Below are 21,851 nucleotides of genomic sequence, written 5' to 3'. Positions count from 1 at the left end.
AGTGACTGGCCCAGAGTCACCCACCTAGTTTCATGGCTGAATGGGGATTTGATTATGACTATGATTAGTCATAATCATAATCAGCTCATAGTCATAAGGGATTTGATTATGACTGTGATTATAAGAGATTTCTTAAAAGTCTGAATAACCTTTTTCCACCAGTGAGGAAACCGGTTGAGCCTTGGAGCCTCTCCTTACTGCTCTTGACTCTCATTGAGGCCCCCTTTGAGCCCCTTTCCTCAGCACTTATTACTCTGAAAACAGTATTTTAAATCATTATTACTACCACTAGAAAGGTTAGTGAACTGTCTGCCTTAATGGTCAATATGCCATTCACTATTTTCTATCCCATCAAAGTGGTCATGTGAATTGACCCCGCCTTGCTGCCTAAGGTAGTCTCCAAATTCCACATTAGCCATTATATTAGCATCTTTTTAAATGAACCCAGTTTCACCCTAGAACGCTCCCTACGTTCCCTAGATTTTCTCAGAGTACTACTGTTCTACATGGATAAGACCAAAGACTTCAGAGAGTCCAAGAGACTTTTTTATTACCTTTGAAGGTGCTCACAAGGACCAGCCTGTATCTAAGCAAATGCTATCAGAATGGCTGGTCCAATTTATCTTCACTTGCAATGAGAAGCAAGAGGTGACACCACCTTCCACTATCAAGGCCCATTCTACCAGAGCCATGGCAACCTCGGTAGCTTACCTGCCTGGCACTTATTTCTTTGACATTTGTTAAGCTGCTCTGTGGTTCACTGACCTGCCCTTTGTCAAACATTATGCACACCTCAGACATCCATTCTACGGCTGAGACTGGTTTGGGGCATGCAGTACTAATGAAGGTCCTTTAACTTAGCATCCTTGGACCCATCTGCTTATATGGGAGCTTGCTAATTACCCACATTGTGTAGGATACCAGACCAACGCAAAGATAAGCAGGTTGCTTACCTGTAACATTTTATCTTTTGGTGCTCCAGTATCATTCACTACATCCTTCCAGCTCCCCGCCTAACGGATGTACTTATCAAACTTACCTGCTTCATGATGAAAGAACTCCAGTTCACACAGTGGCTGTTCAGGAACTGAGAGACACAGTGCTCTGGCGCAAAAGATAGAGTATGCTCCTAACGTGAAGGGCGGAGCTTTCGAGTACTTTGAGGAGCTTGTGCATCCTTCCGCGAGGCTATTCACAACATTGTGAATGATGCAGGACCATCAAAAGATCAAAAGTTACAGGTAATCAATCTTTTTAAAAAGAACATCAAATAAATTCAGTGTTGTGTTGTATCCATTTGTAGCTCTTAGTAAAACTCTTGGAGAACAGCAATCTATTTATCATGGGCAAGTTTTCTCGTGATGTTCTCTAGGTAACTGCTGTATGTTAACATCTGCATATGTATGTTAACATATGCTGTATGTTAACGTCTGCTTTGTATTTTCCCAGTAGCAATGACATCTTCTAAAGCAGATGGCTAGAGGATAATGTTTGCTTTGAAAGGTAGAGTAAATAGTTGTAATGAGCAGAGATCAAATGTAAAATTGAGCAATATTAGATTTTGTTTACATGGTTTTAATGGTTCAGAGTTGCCCTTAATATTTTCCAATGTTGTTTAAAAAAAAAAATCATAGTGCTGCGAGAAGCAACTTCAACAAATAGTTTCCTCGGCAACCCACCAAGGTTGCTGTAAGCTAATTATGAGCAGCAAGTATGAGGAAGGAAAACTAGAGTGTGTGTGTGTGTTTTGGGGTGTCAGACTAGAAATAGGGAGAATTGGGTTCAAATTCCCACTTAGCTATTAAGCTGAGACTCTCCTGACTATCACATGGTTGCTGTGAGGATAACATGGTGGAGGGAGGAGGAAAGAATCTTGGAGGATGGGCAGGATGCAAATGTAAGAATAATGATGATTTCTGAGGTGGATAACAGTTTTATCTGAGATTGAACTCTCTTTGGATCCAAACCTGTGCCACACTTTAATATGGTTTTAAGATTTTGCGTTGTGGGCATGGCTACCCTAGTGTACTTGACAGATGGATGAAGCTTTTGCTAGATCCCATGCTGTTGCTTCCTTTTCCCTTCTTCATTTTCCCATCCCAGATTTCTCACTCACATGTGTGAAAGGACACTTTGCAACTCATGAATTGTGTTCTCTAGTATCTCCTGCTGGACTGCTGAAGTCTTTTGTTTGCTTTGCAGGAAGTTAGGAGAGTTAGAGTGCTTGAGGGTAATTATGTTATGAGGAACATGGGTTGGTTGTGTGGGAGATGCAGGTAGTGGGGCTCAGAGAAAAATGGAAGTGGCTGTGAAGGTACAGATAAGAGCAGAATCTGAAAAACTAGGGAGATTGTGTAGTCTGTTATATGGCATAATAGGGTATACGTTGATTGATGGTTCAGTAAATAGGGCAAAGTAGAACATGTTTTAGTCACCTAGTTCTAGTATCTTGGGGAAAAGATGGCGGTGTCACCCTCCTACCACATTCAAGAGTAGTTCTGAAAAGCACAGCTTGTTTTATCTTGCTGTATCTTTCCCCTCTCTGCCTTCCCCATTTGTAGTTTCATTATTCTATTCAGTCTCTCAGCTTGCAGGCTTTGTATTACAGAGGACATTCTGTGGGTGTGAAACCATGACTTTTCTCTAGCATAGGATACGGGAGCATTCAAGTAGAAAATATCCATCGTGCCACCAGTCAGAACAGAAATTTACCAAACTGTTTCTCCTGTGTGTCTTTTTCAGTAATTCCATGTAAACTACAGACCTTGCCTTGATTCCTGTTACAAATCCATCCAGGCTTTGCCTCTGTTGCTGCCTCCCCATATTTTGTCAAATTGCTAAGGTTCACTCCCACCTACTGTATGCCACAATACAGTACTTCCCTTTTGTCCTGCAAAGATTTTTTTAAAAAAACTTCCTGCCTCCATGGAGCCTTTTGATTTCAGTCCAGCGATTCACTCTGAACATGCTCAGAACAATCCTGAGCATGCTGGGCCATTTCAGCATGTGGCCTAAAGAGCCTTTGTTATGTTTTTGCTTCCTGCATGTATTATAACAGCACTCTGTGAGCAAATGTTTCATAATTATTCCTCCCTGGGCGTAAAAGCCTCAAATTACACAAAAAGGTGGTGGTGGGGAGTCCCCTCCAGAAGTATCTAGAGCTGTTCATTATCTCAGCAGCCATTTATCCCTGATCTTTCAAGGTTCTGTACACAAACTGCATGTCCAACATAAATTAAATTTATTTTGCATGTGAACTGTTGATTTCATTTTACAAGGTCCAATCCTATTATAAATGTTTCCTTCCATGACCTCTATTCAGATTTCCAGATTAATCTTCACTCAGTAAGTTTGGGCCTTGGCCATAAAATAAAGAGCAAGATGGCTGACAAAATATCCCTTTTAAGACAGGTGGAGGGAAGGTAATTGATGGGGGATTTGCTTGGAACAGCTCTATATTCTGTCTCCATACTTGGAATCCCTAACTTGGATTAGAGTCACTGCTCTGCAATCTGCAATATACATACATTGATTAAACAGATAGACAGATCCTTCTTACCAAACATTATTAACCACCACATGATGCATACATATGTGTGTTTAATGGTAATTAATTTGTTAGTGACCTTTAATATGCAGCCTTGGAGGTGTGCAAAGGGATGTGTGTATGGGTGGTATCAGAACTCAAACCACATTAGGAAATAGGATTCAATAGGGTTCATGTCATTTTATGTGGAGAGGATATTCAGTTAACAGGAACACTTAAGTAGAATTCTGTTTGAATTGTACTACTTTGTCACACATGAATAAAAGGAGGAATGCCTTTAATCAGGCATTATTTTGGCTGGTGATTGCCAAATCTTAAATGTTCAGGTCTATCATTTATTTCTGTCAAAATACTTTTTAAATATTGGAGGAGTTTCCTATAACAAACATTTTAAAATCCCTTTATTTTTATTTTCTGTAGAATGCGTTGTAGCATGTCATAAGTTTGTTGAAGTCAGTGCTTTGGGTCTGGCAGTAGCTGCCCTTAGCAGCTATGATAGTAACATGCGAGCAGCAGCATACTATGTCCTGGGCTCATTCCGCTCACACCTGGAAGGGGCTCGATTTCGAGAACATAAGCAGGTAAGAATGATTTAACCATATTGCTGCAAGTGGTGGTTTGCTGAGGTTAAATGTGATCTGGGAGCACCTCTTGCAGTGCTGGCTGAATTCAGACATGATATTTTCAATCCACCACAGCATGGTTTGGAGAATTGGAGATGAGCCCTGACTTTATGTGCTTCCTCTTTCCCCTTCTCCATACATTCTCCCCTCCTACACTCAACTTAATACATCAGTTCCTGGTTTGACCAAACCATGTATTGCTATTACAGTATGGCCTAACCAGCAAACTATGGTTTGTATGATATTGTAGACCAGGATCAAACTGTGCACCAGTGTGCATATCCCGGGCTTATTCCTGATGCTGCAAACCATAGTTTGAAGGAACAGAAATTAGTTTCCATGCACCCACACTTTCCCTTCAGTCTTTCAGCTCAACACTGAGCCAGAGAAAGATGCTTCCATGCAGAAATTCAGGTTCAGCTTTCCCAGTCACTTGCTAAAGATGACCCTGATGCAAGGCACACTGCTTCACTTTGAGAAAGAATGAGGCAAAGTGTGTGTACATGGAACCACATTTGTATAGCCATCATAATATGCAAGATTGTACAAAGTCTTTACTGCTTACATGGCAAAGAAGTTAAGGTGTTCGCTTTAATTTGCAATTTCCATGTTTTTGAGAGTATGAGTGAAACTTGTAAGCATGTTAACTCTCATCTTTAAAAGGAAGAGTTTTGGATATTTTAATACATAGCATGAGTACAGACTTCAATATTTTTCATATAACTTTTTAGTAATAATTTATTCAGACACACCACTTTACTTATTTTGTAATATTAGAATGGGCATTTTGTTGCAGTTGGATTTGAGTTTTACTGTTTCTAGTGATTTAAACATTTTTGTGAGCAATTGCTGTGAAGATTGTCCTGTTGACTGTTATATGAATCTTGTGGGTACAATTCAGCAGTTACTAACTGGATTCTACAACCTGTTTCATAATTGTTATTTTCTTTGCTCTTGTGCTATAGTTGCTTTACCTTATGGATGTTGTGCAAAATGGAATCAGACAACCAAATCTCAGATTGACATTCCCTTTGACACTCTATATTGCTAGAGTAGCTCAGCAAATGCTGAAGCCAGGTACTGTGCAACGCTACACTTTCTCTCTCATTCTTTCTCCATAAGATGGCAGTTAGCGTTAACCTTTTGGTATGTTCTGGTTTGGAATGGATGGCTTTGAGACCAATAATTATTTTCCAGTGTCAAATACTCATGTGATCATCAGCTCTTCATGTACATAAGACATTGTGCATGAGCAGTGCTCAAATTATGGGAAAACAGATGGGAGACCCTTAATCTAGCCGACTACTACTAGCTAGTAGCTGAATTTCTACTGCCGAATTTCCTAATTCCTCCCAGTTTTGCCCATTCATGTCCCCATAGTCTTCTAAAAGCAGTAGCTAAGGGAGCTAGAACAAAAGGTAATCACCCCACCCTCAAAAAAAAGAGGAAGTACTGCTTGTGAATATTTTTAATGAAAATTAGATCTGATCAATAAAAATGAGAGTTGGTTTATGTGATTTGCATTATAGGAGCTTCAGATTGCCATGCAATGAAATAGTCTTTGGGGATGGTGGGAAATAAATTTCTTCAATGTGCTTATTAGGGAAGTATTCATGCTTTATTTTTCCCCTTGCTGCAATAACCATTTTGGATTGTTGTTTCCCCACACAGAGGAGCACATGTATACAAAGCTGAGCAAGTTCCTTCTGTCTCACCAATATTTAGATATGAAGAAAGTGCCAGGATTTTTCCAGCTTTTCTATAGTTTTGATTTAGAGGTAAGGGAAACATAAATTGTGTAAGATATAATCCAAAATAGCAGGAATGTGTCTGCATACTATTGTTTGAATGCAGGTTCCAGAATCTTCATTTATGAACACCAAGCACTAAAAAAGACTCAGAACCTCACTATTTACTCCTTTTAACAGGTTTACTGGGAAGACCCTTAGAATTTTATATAACATATCTTTTCACTGTAAGAGCTTCTGTCACTTTCTGTGCTGCTAAATTCTGCACTATTGCATATAAAATCCATCAAGTAATGGTTAAAGCTCCCTCAATTGATTAGGCAAAGATGTTTACCTTATTAGGTGAACTGTTATTTATCCAAATGTGGTTAGTTTCATAGATTGAATATAGTGACTATGCTTGCTATGAAGTGTAATTGTTGTGAACTGTTTCTGGTCAAGTACCGTAATAAAGATCTATCCACTATGTAGATATTTTATGCCAAGCATGGCTGCCTGCTTCTCCATCACAGGTTCCAGTTATACTCTCCTGTAGTAGTAGTAGTAGTAGTAGAACATATTGTTATATTAAATAACAATATGCTCAATCTAGGGGGAAAATTTTTATTCAGTGTGTGACTTCTTGTAAATTTGAAATTTGTTTTGAAAGCAGGAAGTAGTTACTACTTCCTGCTTTCAAGACAAATTTCAAATTTACAAGAAGTCACACATTGAATACGTAAAAATTATCTACATTGAGCATATTGTTATTTAAAATAACAAGACCTGCATGGTATTGATTTGCATCAATATACAACCAGTTTTAAACATTTGGTGCATGATATGAGCAGCTCTGTCATCTGCAGAGTGTAGATTTGCTGGAGGCCCATGGAATCCTTGAGAGTGAGGTGTAGGACATTTAGAGACATTAGGGTTACTGCCAGGGGCGTAGCAAGGTTGGAGCGGGCCCAGAGACAAGGTTTTAAAATGGGCCCCCCCCACTCACTGAAGGGGTGTGTGTGTGTGTGTGTGTGTGTGTGTATACACACACACACCAATGTGCCACAATAGAACATCATCCTAAATTATTTTTTTTTAAGGTTTTGTAAATTCTGGACTATTATTATTTATTCGGACAGTGCAAGTCACTTAATGGTACTAGAGAAAGGCATGCTGTTCTGGTAGCTCCAGGTCTTAACACTCACATCAATTTCGGAAGATGAATACAACTGAAAGAAGCCCTGGTGTGTGCGTGGCTTGGGGAGTCAGTCATGTGACTTGCCTCGGGGGGGGCCCCAAGGCAGTGAGCCCCCAGACAATGGTCTCCCCTTATAGTTACGCCCCTGGTTACTGCAGCTCAGGCTGCGGCTTCATGTGGCAGGACAAGATCAGAAGTCTGAGCATTGCGACTATCATCTTACGAGTCATGTAAGATCTCTTAAGAGACCTTTTTTTTGTTTAAACTCCATAGTACTGATGTGTTTTTGCAGAAAGACTTTGCCACTCTTGGGCTCTTGGTATAAAGGTAGGCTCCTGGTATAATCTTCTCAAATACAGTCCTGGACTAGCGGACTCCCTGTGTCTCAGATAAGAAAATGTGTACTTCCCAGATTCCAACTAATGCCATCTACAGTTCTGGAAGATAGTCTAGCCAAGGTTTCTTTGTAGTCTTTGTTTCCCACTATTTACTCAACTGCTCTCTGACTTAGGCTGTCAAAAAGAAATATATAGCTAATTTGTTAAAAGTCTGTACTAATTGGTCAGTTTTCCAGAAAACTGATTATTAGTTAATTAGTAATCATAAGATAATGAAAAGAGTCACTACTGTTTTGATGGCTTTAACCAAGATACGTGCCAATCTTATTCAACAGCTTCAAACTGATATTTTTTTTCTAGTGCTAAATTATTTCTGTAAATGTTAATTCATTTTATAATTGCCTGTGGTTAAAACAATAAACTGGACTGGGAGTTTAAATTTTTGTGTTCTACTTCGCAACTTAATTTTCTTCTTCTTCTGTAACAGAACAGTTGATCAGAGACATCCCATTCTCATTGTGGGAAGATAATGTAGAAAAGAGCTATAGTGTACTGTATCCTTACTTTTGTTTGTTGTGTTAATACTAATTTATGCTCCCTCTTGTTTTCCAGAACAAAATGGAACGTGAATGGATTCTATCAGTTATTGGGGAAGGACTCAGAGATAAACACTGCTATGAGTTGTATGATTATCAGAGGATTTTCCATATCATTCTCTCTTTCTTCCATAATCCACTATGTGATGAAGCCACTCAGGTGAAATATAACTGAAGCATATACAGACACCTCAAAAACTTTTCACCCAAAGCTTTGTGACTTAAGTAGAACTCCTCTATCATTTTTCTTTTTAATTTACAAGTTAGATTTTATCTGTGTTAGTGGCACATAACAGAGAAGTAAGTCTTCTAAGGGCTCTGTTTGTTTGTTTTTTAAAGTTATTAAATGGTTGAAAATGCTAGATCCAGACAGACTGAGATACTCTTATGCAAACAAGGGAAAACAAAATTCTAATTAGGTGCTAGGGATGTGCAAGTCACTGAACAAGAAGCCAACTTAAGTCAGCAAGTGAAGAGTAGACAATTGCTGTGAGTCCACCCCAAGGAAGGAAGTACATTCAGATAGAGAATGCATGCCCCATAAAAGTAAATGAGACAGTGTCTATGGAAAATTCCAACCGTTTTTGCAGATATAATTAGATTAATTGTATTCATGTTTCACTTCAAACAGCCTCTTAATAGTCTTACATAACAGTATATTCTGTTCTGTTTCAGTATCAGATTCTGGAAATACTGCAGAATGCAGCATGCATCACCAAAGCTGCCTATGAGCTCATAAGAGATCATAGCCTCTTAACTTGGATATTATTTATTCTAGAGAAAAGGTACATGATTATTCATGTCTCAGTGCTAAACAAACTCTTCTTACTTGCATGATTAAAGTGACTGTATATGTGAAACACTAACATACAATGTTCTGTTGAATGCTGATAGTAAGCAATTAAAATAGCCTAAGTCCCTAAATGCTTCATTTTTAGATTATTCTTGAAATGTCCAGAAGATCAGGGTTGATCTTCTGGACATCAAGATCAGCCCTTTCAAATCTGATTTTAGAATTTATATTAAATCCTTGATCCTGTTGAAATCTTAGCTTATCTTGTACAGTATTGCCTTTTAACTCAGTTCTGCCCTGTAGTCTGAAACAATGTATCCTACATTCTAATATATATGCACAAGCGCTAATCCTCTAAAGAGTTGAAAGCTGACTGTTACTTCCCTTTTAAGAGCTGTTCTCTGCAGAAACCATGGAGAAAGCACTTATCCCCCATCTTTGTTGTTAGCTCATAGTGGCTGGCAGGAAGATGGACAGAGCCAGAGAAGTATATTATTCATTTTGAAAGTAGTTTAAGAAGTAAACTAAACATGAGAACTATTTTACAGAGCTCTGTAAACTTACAAAATACATGGTGTAAGGCAGACCAGGTAATGGGATTTCTTCACTGTTTTATATTTATCTCAGAATTATTCAGGCTGCTGTCCCACACTAGGGATGTGCACGAACCGGTTCGGAAGCCTTGGCCGACTTGAAGTTTCGACAGTGGGGGTGGGTTTAAGGACAGGGGAGGATGCACTCCTCACCCCCGTGTTTTTCCCCCCACCGGCGTGCGATTCCCTAAAAGCCCGTCGAGGCGGCAGCGTACCTCCCTGCTGCCTCGTCCCAACATTGTCCGGATATGACCGGACATACTAGCTGTGCCTGTGCATGCACATGTACACGTTGCACTCACGCTCGTGCACGTCGGGTGCATGCATGCACAACTAATACTTCTGGTCATATCTGGAGAACGTCGGGACGGGGTGGCAGGGAGGTACGCTGCCGCCCCGATGGACTTTTAGGGATCACGCGCTGATGGCGGGAACATGACCGGGGGGGGAGTGCATCCTCCCCCACCTTTAAAGCCACCCCCCCCCATCAAACTGGCCCCCGCCAGTTCCATGCACATCCCTGCCCCATACACTGCACTAGTCATCGCAGTGTTGGCCTCTCTCCCACAAACTGCTCTGGAGCCATTTTCTTCTGTGCCCTGGACTAACTTGTGGCCCAGCTTCTGCCATCCATTCGGTGTGAGGATAGTAAGCCACAGTCCACTTTTCAAGTGGCCATTTCCCATGTTCCCTGCCCCATATTTACATCAGGCTGTGCCGATAGCTGTGTTCAAAATAATGAATGTCTGAAGTGTTTGCGAAATGGAGTGTAATTGAGTGCTTGGGCCTGACTTTTGCAGCGCTTGGTTAAAAGTAATAACTAGGAACAAATAAAACCCCAATCTCCTCCTCCTTTTTAAAGAACTTGCTCAAGGAAAGGTCAGTGCTTTCTTATATAGAGGTCAGGTGGAATATAAATTGTCTAGGAATTAATGAAGAGCTTCTGAGGAATGTTATATGGTTTGTGAGGAAATTGTGTAAAATAAATTAAGTAACCATGGTAACTGCTATTGTATTGTCCAGCATTACTGCCACTGTGATGTGCCTTTTAGTAATGTCAAAAATCTTTAACCTAAAGCATCAGAGTCTATATTAAACTGGAATAGATTAAACAGGATCCAGTTGCTGACTTGGAGTTTTCCAAATTATCCTAAAAAGCTGTTCAAAGAAGTGAAGTGTCTGATTCTAGACCATTTTGTCAGTTTCTCCAAACGTGATTCTTATCAAATGCTTCCAGAATGGAAGAATGTGAATGCCCTAAATGCATAGTTATCCAAGCATTTATATCCCACTGCAGATTTTACACTGTGATCTTCTCCATATGTAATGCTTTGCATTTCATGGCATATCCAGGGTCATAAATGCTCATATACATATGCTTGTGGGTGAGGAGCAACTGAGTTTCTTTCACCACATACACAAATGAACAATCATTTCTAGGGTATCTATATTTTGTGTAGGCACATGAGAGTGGAATTACTAGAGTCAAAGGACAGATAAATAGGGATTATATCTAAAATGCTGTCAGTATTCATTATTATAACTTTATTTACTAAAGGATAAATGTTTACATTAAACTTTTTAATTTATATGTTCTAGGTTTCTTGAAAACAAGATGTTAAACTATGTAATCTCTTTAGTCCATACGCTGTGGATGACAAATTTAGGAGACAAGCAAAAGTCACTCAGAACTCCTTATAGAAAGGAGCTACATGACAATAAAAAATGTCTTCCTCTTCATCTTATCAGTGAATTTCTGCATGTTTTGATAATGCTGCTTAAACACATTCGGTAAGTATATTCTACTTTTCAACAGCATCAGGCAGTTGTATTTCTGCTTGGCACTAAAGGTCAACTAAATGTTTTGATACTAGCATCAAGTCTTGTAACCACAAGAAATTAATCATTTATCCTTTATGGTTAGGCAGCAAACCATTTGTTTTTTAAATTGAGCTGGGCTTTACACAAGAGGGCCCTTGTGCCAAGAGGAAGGCTCTTCCACTCATGCAAGATAGTATGTGTCCCCCTGCCCCCCACATTGCCGCCAATTCTTTTTCCTGTTGCAACCCATGTCATATCCCACACCACTCCAGAAGTGCCCCAACCTCAGGAGTGTCTCTTAGGAACATAGGAAGCTGCCATATACCAAGTCAGACCATAGGTCCATCTAGCTCAGTATTGTCTACACTAGAGATGTGTACGGAACCGGTTCGGAGGTCCTTTATGGGCCTCCAAACCGGTTTGAAAGGCGGTTGGTTCTGCCAGTTCGATGGCAGGGAGAGCGGCTTTAAGAGTGGGGGAGGGTGCACTTACCCCTCCCTCCGCTCTTCCCCTGTCGGCACTCCTTTTTTCCAGAGTTCATCGGGGCGGCAGCGTACCTCTCTGCCACTGCATTGCCCCCATTTACCGGATACAACCAGAAGTATCCAACACACCTATGCGTGCCAGCACAGGCACACACAGCGGCTGTGTGTGCTCGATGGTGCGATGTGCGCAGGCATGTCAGATACTTGCAGTTGTATCCAGTAAACGGCGGCAATGGGGTGGCAGGGTGGTATGCTGCCGCCCTGATGAACTTTGGGGAAAAGGAGCAGTGGTTGGGAAAGAGCAGAGGGAGGGTAAGTGCACCCTCCCCCACCATCAGCACCCCTCCCCACCATCAAACCACCCCTGCCTGGTTCCATGCACATCCCTAGTCTACACAGACAGTTAGTGGCTTCGCCAGGGTTGCAGGCAGTTGTGTCTCTGAGCCCTATCTTAGAGATGCCGGGGAGGGAACTGGGAACCTTCTGCATGCAAGTATGCAGGTACTCTTCCCAGAGCGGACCCATCCCCTAAGGGGAATATCTTACAGTGCTCACATGTGGTCTCCCATTCAAATGCAACCAGGGCAGACCCTGCTTAGCAAAGGTGACAAGTCATGCTTGCTACCATAAGACCAGCTCTCCTCTCCTCTCTTCTTCAGTGGGCTCAGCTGCCCCGGTTTGAGCAGATTTCTACCTGCACATCTCTGCATCTAGCTTCTTAACAAAAGAATTCTGAAATAAGTTGGTTGATGCAAAATAACTTCCGAAGGCCCAAGCAACCCATTGATATCCAGTATTATAGTTAGTCCTTTTTTGCTTGGTGGGAGCTTACCTTCAACACTGTGCTTTTTCTGAGAGGAGAGAAGTCCTGCTGCAGTCTATTTGGCTTTCTTATCAGATGTGTTTAGATCAGCTGGAATAGTTATTTAAAACCTTGGTGTATTTTGGCAGTCTGACCCTTGGAGTCATTCTCGCCTCAACAAGATGCCACGTCTTATTTTGGTTTTCTTCATGGGACAGTTTTCCATTTCAGTTAATAGCCTGAACCTTATTGTACTTACAAGTACAAATAGGTACCTTATTTGTACTTGTTTGCTAACTGAGGTTATTGCTGTTCAGAAAAAGTCCAATTACTAATAAAACCAGTGTGGTGCTTTATTTTTGTTTTACATGATTCAGCATTGCCCAGACAGACACACATGCACAAATACAACCTGGACACTGAGGAAATGGGGAGAGACCATAGCTCAGGCTAGGGCACATGCTTTGCATGCAGAAGGTCCCAGCTTCAATTCTAGCCTTTCTAGTTAAAGGATTAGGTAGCAGGGGAATGCAAATCCCTCTGCCTGAGACCCTGGAGAGCAGCTGCCAGTCAGGAGTAGAGAAGACTAGCCTGGACAGGTCAATATATTGCAGCTTTATATGTTTAGCCTGAGGCAGTCGGCCTCAGGGAAGAAATAATATATATCCAACATTTGGATAGCTCTGGCTGGGAAAATCTACCTATGTAATAGGAGACAAAAGGTCCTGAGCCCATGGAACTGACAGCCTCACCCTGTGCATGTTTACTCAGAAGCCGGCCTGAAGTGTTTAATGCGGCTTACTCCCAGCTAAGTGTGTATAAGATTGCCACCTAAGTTGGCTACTTTTGCCCTACTAGCATATGAGCTCTTCTCTGAAAATATATATCCTACATCAGTAGCTTTTCACTATAGTAATTTTTTGGCAATTGGTGTCTTGTTTTGTCGTGGGCAGGAATGAATCACTTGCTTCCTAACGAAAGTTGGTTAATTTGGTGTTGTTTCTTTAAGCAGCAAATTATATCTTACATTTTAGCAATTATTTTGACTGAAGTATTGTTTCTTGAGTAATGTTAGATCATGTTAAATATTTTCAATTGTATCTCCATCTCCTGTCAAACAGAGCCAACTTGGATTTTGCCAAACTGATTCAATTTTTCAGCACATTAAATTCTGTATTAGAATATCATGTTGTGGTTATCGAAACCTTCAGAGAAATGGACAGATTCACTGTGAATGAGCATGTCCTTTCAAACAAAGATGTTCTGCTGCTCTTGCACAAGTGGAGCATAATTGGCAAAGATGTGGAACTTCAGGATGATCTGCAAACAATTGCTCAACAATACCAAACTAAAGAATTGCTTAGTGAGTTACAAACATAACATTGGTTTTAAAATAAGTCTGTTGCTTTGTTTTATTTATTAATTTATTTATAATATTTCTATTCCGCCCCTCAAGTGCACTACTGCTCGGGGTGGCTCACAACAATAAAACAGATACAAGACACAATAAAAGTAATAAAACTGAAGTCTAATTTTATTAAGAGAAATATTTTTGAGAGCTTCTAGGACCCATATTTCTAAAGAATCTGTGTTGAAAGAGAAACATAAGTAATAAAATATATTAAATATTGTAGTTAATTGTATCTGTACTTGATACTCCATTAATAATATAGAGAATGATACACCCTGAAGGATTTTAAAGTCCCTTTAAGAAGTTTGTTGAAACCTTTTAATAAAGGGCATGAAACCACATAAGCAGTTTTATCTACATACTAATATTACCACCACCTTCCATGGGTGCTACATGAAGGCACTTGCAAACTAAAACTGAAACGTAATCTAGCAAGACAGAGTTGATGGTGGTTTGTAGAAAACCTGACCAGGCTATGGTATTTCAGCCTGTTCTAGATGGGGTTGTTCTCCCTCTGAAGGAGCAGGTTCACAGTTTGGGGGTTCTCCTGATCCGGCATTGCTCCTAGAAAATCAAGTGGCAGCATGCTTGGTTTCAGTTTGTTTATCAGCTTTGACTGTTCCTTGAGAAGGTTGATCTGGCCTCTGTCACCTATGCCTTAGTCACATCATGTTTGAATTATTGCAGAACAAGTGAATTTTAGCCCGTTGAAAAACGGGCGCTAGTAATGCTTTCGGCCCCCGCCGCTGAACATCCCAGCTGCCCGATCCCACCATTTGTACAGGAAAGAGGAGCTCGCCAGCAGAGCTCCTCTTTCTGCAAAGGCTCTTCTCAAACTGGCGCTTTGAGCGGAAAGGACGCCCTTTCCGCTCAAAGCGCCAGTTTGAGAAGAGCCTTTGCAGAAAGAGGAGCTCTGCTAGCGAGCTCCTCTTTCCTGTACAAATGGTGGGATCGGGCAGCTGGGAGGGCGGTTCGGCGGCGGCATTTTTCAGGGCCAATTTGGCCCTTAGTAATTTGGCAGGGGGACGGGAATGGTGGGATCGGGCCCCAAGGTTCCCCCCCCGCCCGGCTTTACTGGCGGCGCCAGGCCTCGGCGGCGGCTCCGCCACCACCTCGGCCAGCTTCCCCGCCGCCTCTTCCTCCTGGCGCCTCTCTCCTTTATTTGCGGCGGCCGCTTCTGGCCCCACCGCCGCCTCACCCGCACTCCCGCCGCCAGTTGCCCCGTCGCGGCCAGCGCCACCTCTGGCCGTGGCCACGGCTGCGCCGCCGCCTCTCCCGCACTCTCCTCCTGGCGTAGGCGGCGGCCACTTCTCCTTCTCCCGGCCCCAACATGGCCGCCGGGTCCTGCCGTTCGTGCCTCCCTTGCCCTGTTCTGGGCATGCCCAGAACAGGCCAGGCACGAACGCACGCTTGGTGTCCGTCCACGGACGGACACCAAGCGTTTTATTAGAGAGGATGCTCTATGTGAGGCTGCCCTTGACAACTATTTGGAAACTACAAATGGTGCAGATTGTGGCTGCCAGATTGATTTCTGGGACCGCATGCAATATGTGTATGACACCAATTCTGAAGGCACTGTACTGGATGCATATTTGTTTCCAGGTACAATTCAAGCTGCTGATTATTATCCTTAAAATCCTAAATGGCTTGGACTTAGGGACTGCCTGCTCCAGTAGAACCTTAAGGACCACCTGCTCCCAACTGAATCTTTTCATCTAACTAGATCAGCTGGGAAGACTCTTCTCTGTGTGCCAACACCTACTAAGGCTCATTTGTTGAGCACACAGGACAGGGCCTTATCAGTGATTTGCCCTAGGCTGTGGAACCCACTCACAGTTGAGGTCCACATGGTTCCCTCTCTCCCAGCCTTTCGGAGGAAATTGAAGACTGCCCTTATGCAGGTTTTTGACCAATGATTGGCCCTGGCTCTCTTTTTAATGTAGTGTGTTTTGTTTTATCAGGGTTTTTAATCTGGACTTTTATTATTGTTAACCGTCCTGGGTTCTTAGGACAAAGGGCATTATAGAAATAGTAATAACTTTGATACATGCCGTCTCTGTGTTGTTTGAAAGTTCATATTTCATAGATACGGAGAAAAATTATACAAAGGTCAAACTGGCATCTGTATTCATTAATAAATCTCTAAACCATTACCCCATCGTGTCCTAGAATGTTGAACCTGTGGGGAACGTATCCCTACAGATACAGAAGTATACTTCCTATCTGTGCCATGCATTTGAAGGACCTGTATCCAAGTTCACTTTTTAAATGAATACAGGTACAGTTATTCACACAAACACATGTACAAATATACAGACATCTTTACACTTGTAAAGCATAATGTCTGAATCAGGCTTTAGTGTTCCAAGCTTCCAGTGACGAAACAGAGTTCTTTTAGATGAACTGAGATTTTTAGCTTGTTGGAATTTGGTTAATTTTTTTAAATTTGATATTTTATAGGTTATAAGCACAATCAACCACGAGTTTCTTCTATAGTATATTTTTCTCCCCCTGATAGCTTTTTAAGAAATGATTAATTCATTCAAATTCCCCACAAAACAATAATTTTATTTTCTTTTAATTATTTGAAAAACATCCTGAAATGTTTGCTTCTTTTCTCTACAGAAAATATTAAAGAGAAAAACAAACCTCAAATACCCTTTCGAACATCATCTTGGTTTGTTCAGAAAAAGAATGAAATCAAAACCAAGAGAGAAACAGACTGTGAAGTGAAACTGTTTGATTTAGAAGAATGTAGATCTGTTCTAAGATCTATACTTGTCCACTGGGAACCTGTATTTCCAGATATGCAAGTGAAGTTTCCAAAGGAACAGAATGAATATGGCAATCCTGAGCTTACATTTAAGATTGCTTACTTAGTATTTAGATGGTTAGTGAAGTCCCTCATTGATGGCAGCTTCCATGTACAAAATGTCCTTTCGACTTTCAGGTGGTTTAAAAAGAGTGTTTTGCCAAACACCACTGTAGTAGGAGAAATTCTTAAAGATGGAAGCCTGAAAAATGGTATATTTAAGCTTTACAGTAGCATCTATTATCCCAGTGAAGAAAAGTCTTTGGACCTGAGTGATCTCTCCTTGCTTAATACCATCATGCTTCACCTATTGGATTCTCAAGACCTGACAAAAAATTATTTTTGTGAAACTGTGAAAAGATTCTGCCTCTCTGCAGCGAATGAGGACGACACAATGAAAAAAGGTAATGTTTTAGTGGGGAAGCTACACATAAAATTTCTGCTTCATAAAACTAATTTACCTTTTATTATAATACAGCATGAATACTTTTAGGATATTGGGCTAGTTCAGGTGATGCTTCCCCAGCCCATGCAATTAAAAAGCGGGATCTGCCAAGTGCATGCATTTCACAATGTCCCAATGCCCTCCTGGTGTGTCCCTTTATCACAGTAGGAGGCTGCTCATCTAAATGGCAACTCGACATGAACTCCAAATACTAGTTAAACTAATATTTGGAGCATATACAGAATTGCCATTTGGATAAATGGGTCCCACCACACAATAAAAAGATGCATGAGAACATTACAATGGGTGCACACTCAATACATCCTCCTTTTAATTGCGTGAGCTGGGGAAGTACTATCCAGACCAGGCTATTAAGAAATCAATTAGTAGTCTAGAATGTGAATTTCTAGCAGTATTAACACTTGATTGAGAAATTAAACCAGTCTGAGCCAGCTGGCAATGCTTAAGAATGTTGAACAAGAAATATGCATAGTAAATAAGGGATATACATCAACTTTTTGTAATAAAACTATTGATTGAGACTATGCTTTTCTTGCTTCCTAGCTGCAGGTCTATTCCTCACTTCTGTCTATATTGGAGACATGTGGCTGGGAGCACAGCAACCAGAAATGTTTACATCTCATGTTAAGCTGATATGTGGAGCTGTAGACAGTAAACAAAACAGTGGCGATCACAACATATGGGAATCTGAAGCGATGGTTTCTGTGTGCAAAGATATTTACTCATTCTTAATTCTACACCCCGACTTTCAGTCCTAAGCATCAGTTTCACCTTGACTGAAGGGGGGGGAATCTATTCTGTACAGATCTACCTAGTTTTTTAAGGAATTGTTTTGATACACATATTTTGTATGAATAACATTAAAATGGTGTAAATTTTTAAAATGTGGAGTTTTGAAGAAATACTTTCTATTTATTTTTTCAGAAGTTGTCAGTCTAGGATTTTAGGGCTACCTTTAGAAGTTACAATTTTAAAGTGTCCAACTACTGGAAAAGCAAAAAATCCCCAAAACTCTGGCTTAAAGCTAGAATGGTTGGTTGGAATCTTAATCATTTTATACTAAAACAAATTAATTGGCACAGAAAAATAAGTATCAATGTTATTCAACAGAAAAGGGGGGAAAGTGCTGTTTTGAGCTGAATTTTAATGAAGTTGCTCAGTATGGATATAATGAGCCTCCTGTCCAGATATCAAGGAACTCAAGAGGGCTGAACTTTTGCCAACTCCAGTTCATTTCAATAGAATTTAGCAGAAAGTTTCTAGTTGACCACAGCAAAGGTGGTATTAAAAACCTTTATAGGGAAATGTTATTTCTAGGCTATAGCTGAATGTGATCACAGAACAATGTACAAACCAAACTCTGTAGTATCTTTAAATATATATATATTTGTCCTCTGCTTTAAAGAATGTGAAGATGATCTAGCATGGATGTATATATTTATAAAATAAACAAACCACCAATGCCTAAAGCAATTTTCCTTTAATAATATCACAGTATTTATAAACAGAATGTTTCAGGTAAAGTACTGCATACAACTTTGTAACATTTCTTTAGTGCTCAGCATGCTTCAGAGGGTTTACAATCCAAGGGCTACATCGTTGTGAGCAAAAATCAATGCCATACAGAAATATTTAATATTTCTTCATGTGTGGAATGCTTTACTTATGTGCAGAAACTGATTTGATTGTGTTAATCTAACAACCTACCTCTTATAAGTAGTTACTTGTTCTTAAAGAGGCTGCTATCCATATTTCTGTGTAATTATTTCATTCCTCTTGAAGTAGGCTACATATTTCAGTTGTGATGAATCCTAAAATTGTTGCTGAGGTTTTCATGCAGTGAGCTGTTATTTCAGCACATCACTTTTATTTTTTCCACCTGATTATTTGTAAGGTTTAGTATGGTTACATGATTTTGATGAATATTTTTTGAATAATTCCATGGGGATATTTTCTATGATCCTCCATTCCTGTGAACAAATAAAGTTGCAAAATTATTGTTTGAATGTTACTTCCCCAAAAGATTAGATGTAGAGGTGCCCTAAGGAGAAGATCATGGCTTTCAACTTGCCCAAGAGAGGGGTTTTTTGTCATTGCTAATCTTCCATTATAATATGCACCTGCAATGTTGGATTTTCTGGGGCTACCTATCAAGTGAGGCGACAGGTATACGAAGCCAACTTCCTATGCAAAGTGATAGTGCAACCTTAGAAGCCAATGTCACATACACAAGTTCAATGGTAAACATGCAGGGATTTTTCATCTGACAAGTTTATGTAAGAAGGGTTCCCTGATTGACAGGAATTTTGAAGAAAACACTGGCCTGAAATGTAACATAGAAGACATTTTGAATATTACAATCCAGTTACAGGTTAATTGTCCTGATATTGCAGGGTGCAGAATCTGAAAATACTGCACAATCCCAAGCAGTCCCATTGGCTGACATAAGACAACGTGGTCTGTTCTGAACTGCCTGCACTGCTGTGGTCTAAAGTGATGCCCATGGTGCTGTGGAACAGGGCTCGCCCACTACTGTGCAAGTGTACTTCTGCAGTGCTATGTCCATTATTTTCAACGGACATAGCATGTTGCCTTGCACAACATGTCAGTCACTGAGTTTAAAAAAATTCTTATTCCCTGATAAGCATGTATGATGGCAGCCTTAATTTCAGTTTATATGGCCTTAAGCATGTATGATGGCAGCCTTAATTTAAGTTTATATGGCACATAGAAGATTCAGTATGTTTTCTTTTACCAATGCTTTCCTGAAAAACATACCTATCATGGAACCAAAAGGTAATTCCTGGCAGCTTTTATTGTTGCCTATTGCTCCAGTTAGTCTTGCTTTAAATTCTTCGAGATAATAAACTAGAATCAGTGGCTGAAAAAAATTAGACCCAGAGCATCTCCAAATGCATCTCCATGCATTTTTAATTTAAAGTAACAACCAAGAAGAATAGGGATCTTAAGCATAGGGATCTTGCAGATACTGCCACAAAGATTGTAACCCCTATTAGGATTCCCTCAAAGAAAGTTATGAGATGCTTTATACAAGGCAAGAATCAAGAGCACTAAAATTTAGCCTAACAAAGCCAGCAAACAATGTCTTTCAGTTTTAGACGCAATGTAGCCAAAACAGTCACTACTGCATGGTCAAGGATTTTCAGCTAGGCTCTGCATCCATATTGACTCTCTCCTAGGAGACTGAAGTTTTAGAATTGTTATCATCTGTGAAACTCAGACACCTTACTTACCTTATGGGTGTAGAATCAGACCGAGACATGTAGAACAAAATAAAGAAGAGAAATGCTACAAACGCAGCAAGCCCAATCCAAAAGGCAATGACAATTGAATCTGTTGAAAGAAATAACATATTGATATACCTAGCTGATGCCGGAGCATTTGAAACATGCCTTCTTACTAAATATTGCAACATCACCTCAATGAAGGCTGCTTTTTATTTTTACCATGAAATATTAAATGATGATGATTGGGAATGTAGCACTGGATAAGCATCCCCTTCCCAAAATCCTAATGCAAGATGACTTTATTTCTGCATTTTACAGAAGTTGTCGTAATAGGTTGCCTTACTAGGTGCTAAGGCAGTGGTGTATCTTAATCGACACAACACTCCCAATAAAGAAATATGTTCACAATTTTTAATGCCACCTCTTGAAAAAGCCAGATTGTCAGATTAAAACCAATTTGCTGCTTTAGTATTATATTTAAAAGAAGTATTATATTTTAAAATCAATTTAAATGTAACATTACATAAAAGGAAAGCTTTCATATAAAGGCTTTATTATTTTATTTTCATGCAAAGAAAAAGTGGCAATACTTACATCTGTTTGCCTTCAGCTTGGTTGCATCGACGGGAATTGGGTCTAAATAGTCCCAATAATCTTCGTAAGACCAAATATAATCAGGTGAATTTGTTGTGTTCGCCATTTCAGTCAGTTCAGAACTCTAACCATACACACGTATTAAAATGTACTTGGGTGTTCCTATAAAAGGAATTGTGTAAGCATGTGGGCCATTTTTCATTTGACGTGAGATCCTCAAGGACTACCTAACTGTAATTAATTTCACCATAATATAGCGCTGAATAAACAAGGAATTAGCACAAGCTGTAAGATAAAATCTTGGCAAGCAGTAACTAGAAGCAATATTGGTGTAGGAGACCGTACTTCTTAAAAGAGCTGCTGAAAGTGGAACGTTGCTTGTGGAAAACCCGTTCCTGTTATCTCTCGTCAAATTAGTTTTCTTGAAGCAGAAGCGCTTCAACAGAGTACAGTGCGCAGATTAGGTCATATAAGGACTTAAAGTCTCTGAAAGAAAAAGAAAAAAGTATTGGCTCTGGCCTAAACGATGTGAAAACAATGTCACTTTCGGGCGGGGCCGAAGTGTGCATAAAATTCTCTGGAATATGTGTTAAGGGAGAGGAGAGATGTGTGTTCCTACGCTAAGTTTACCCCGAATGCTTCTATACATTTTTGCCAAGCACGCAGCCTGAGCCTACGCATGTTTACTCAGAAGTAAGTCCCGTGTACTTCCTAATCAGAAAGTCTCCCCAGCCCAGAGCAGCCTCACAGTACAGCCCAATCGGCACTTTCAAAGCTGTTCCACTACCGCGCTTACA

General features: G+C 40.3%; 1 protein-coding gene and 1 long non-coding RNA gene across 3 annotated transcripts in view; one reads left to right on the top strand and one right to left on the bottom strand.

The window, feature by feature from the left end:
- The window catches only part of URB1 (URB1 ribosome biogenesis homolog), a 101,180-nt gene extending 82,655 nt beyond the window's left edge, over positions 1-18,525 (top strand). For both annotated transcript variants that reach the window (XM_053308424.1, XM_053308423.1), the window contains 9 exons: positions 3,968-4,128; positions 5,136-5,247; positions 5,842-5,948; positions 8,046-8,189; positions 8,705-8,814; positions 11,015-11,206; positions 13,645-13,886; positions 16,560-17,150; positions 17,756-18,525. In XM_053308424.1, coding sequence (XP_053164399.1) covers positions 3,968-4,128; positions 5,136-5,247; positions 5,842-5,948; positions 8,046-8,189; positions 8,705-8,814; positions 11,015-11,206; positions 13,645-13,886; positions 16,560-17,150; positions 17,756-17,970 — 1,874 coding nt within the window. In that variant the 3' untranslated portion in view covers positions 17,971-18,525. The remainder of the gene's footprint in view (positions 1-3,967; positions 4,129-5,135; positions 5,248-5,841; positions 5,949-8,045; positions 8,190-8,704; positions 8,815-11,014; positions 11,207-13,644; positions 13,887-16,559; positions 17,151-17,755) is intronic.
- A 520-nt stretch (positions 18,526-19,045) lies between these two features.
- LOC128350319 (uncharacterized) lies at positions 19,046-21,840 on the bottom strand. The gene is made up of 3 exons (XR_008319256.1): positions 21,055-21,840; positions 20,467-20,566; positions 19,046-19,182 (listed from the first exon to the last, which is right to left on the bottom strand). It is a non-coding gene; the product is annotated as an uncharacterized LOC128350319 (long non-coding RNA).
- Between the last annotated feature and the right edge of the window lie 11 nt (positions 21,841-21,851).

The sequence above is a fragment of the Hemicordylus capensis genome, chromosome 3 (assembly GCF_027244095.1).
Source record: "Hemicordylus capensis ecotype Gifberg chromosome 3, rHemCap1.1.pri, whole genome shotgun sequence".
In the NCBI taxonomy this organism is placed as follows: domain Eukaryota; kingdom Metazoa; phylum Chordata; class Lepidosauria; order Squamata; family Cordylidae; genus Hemicordylus; species Hemicordylus capensis.
Note: the sequence above shows the minus strand (reverse complement) of the source record. Positions and strands in the feature narration are given on the sequence as shown.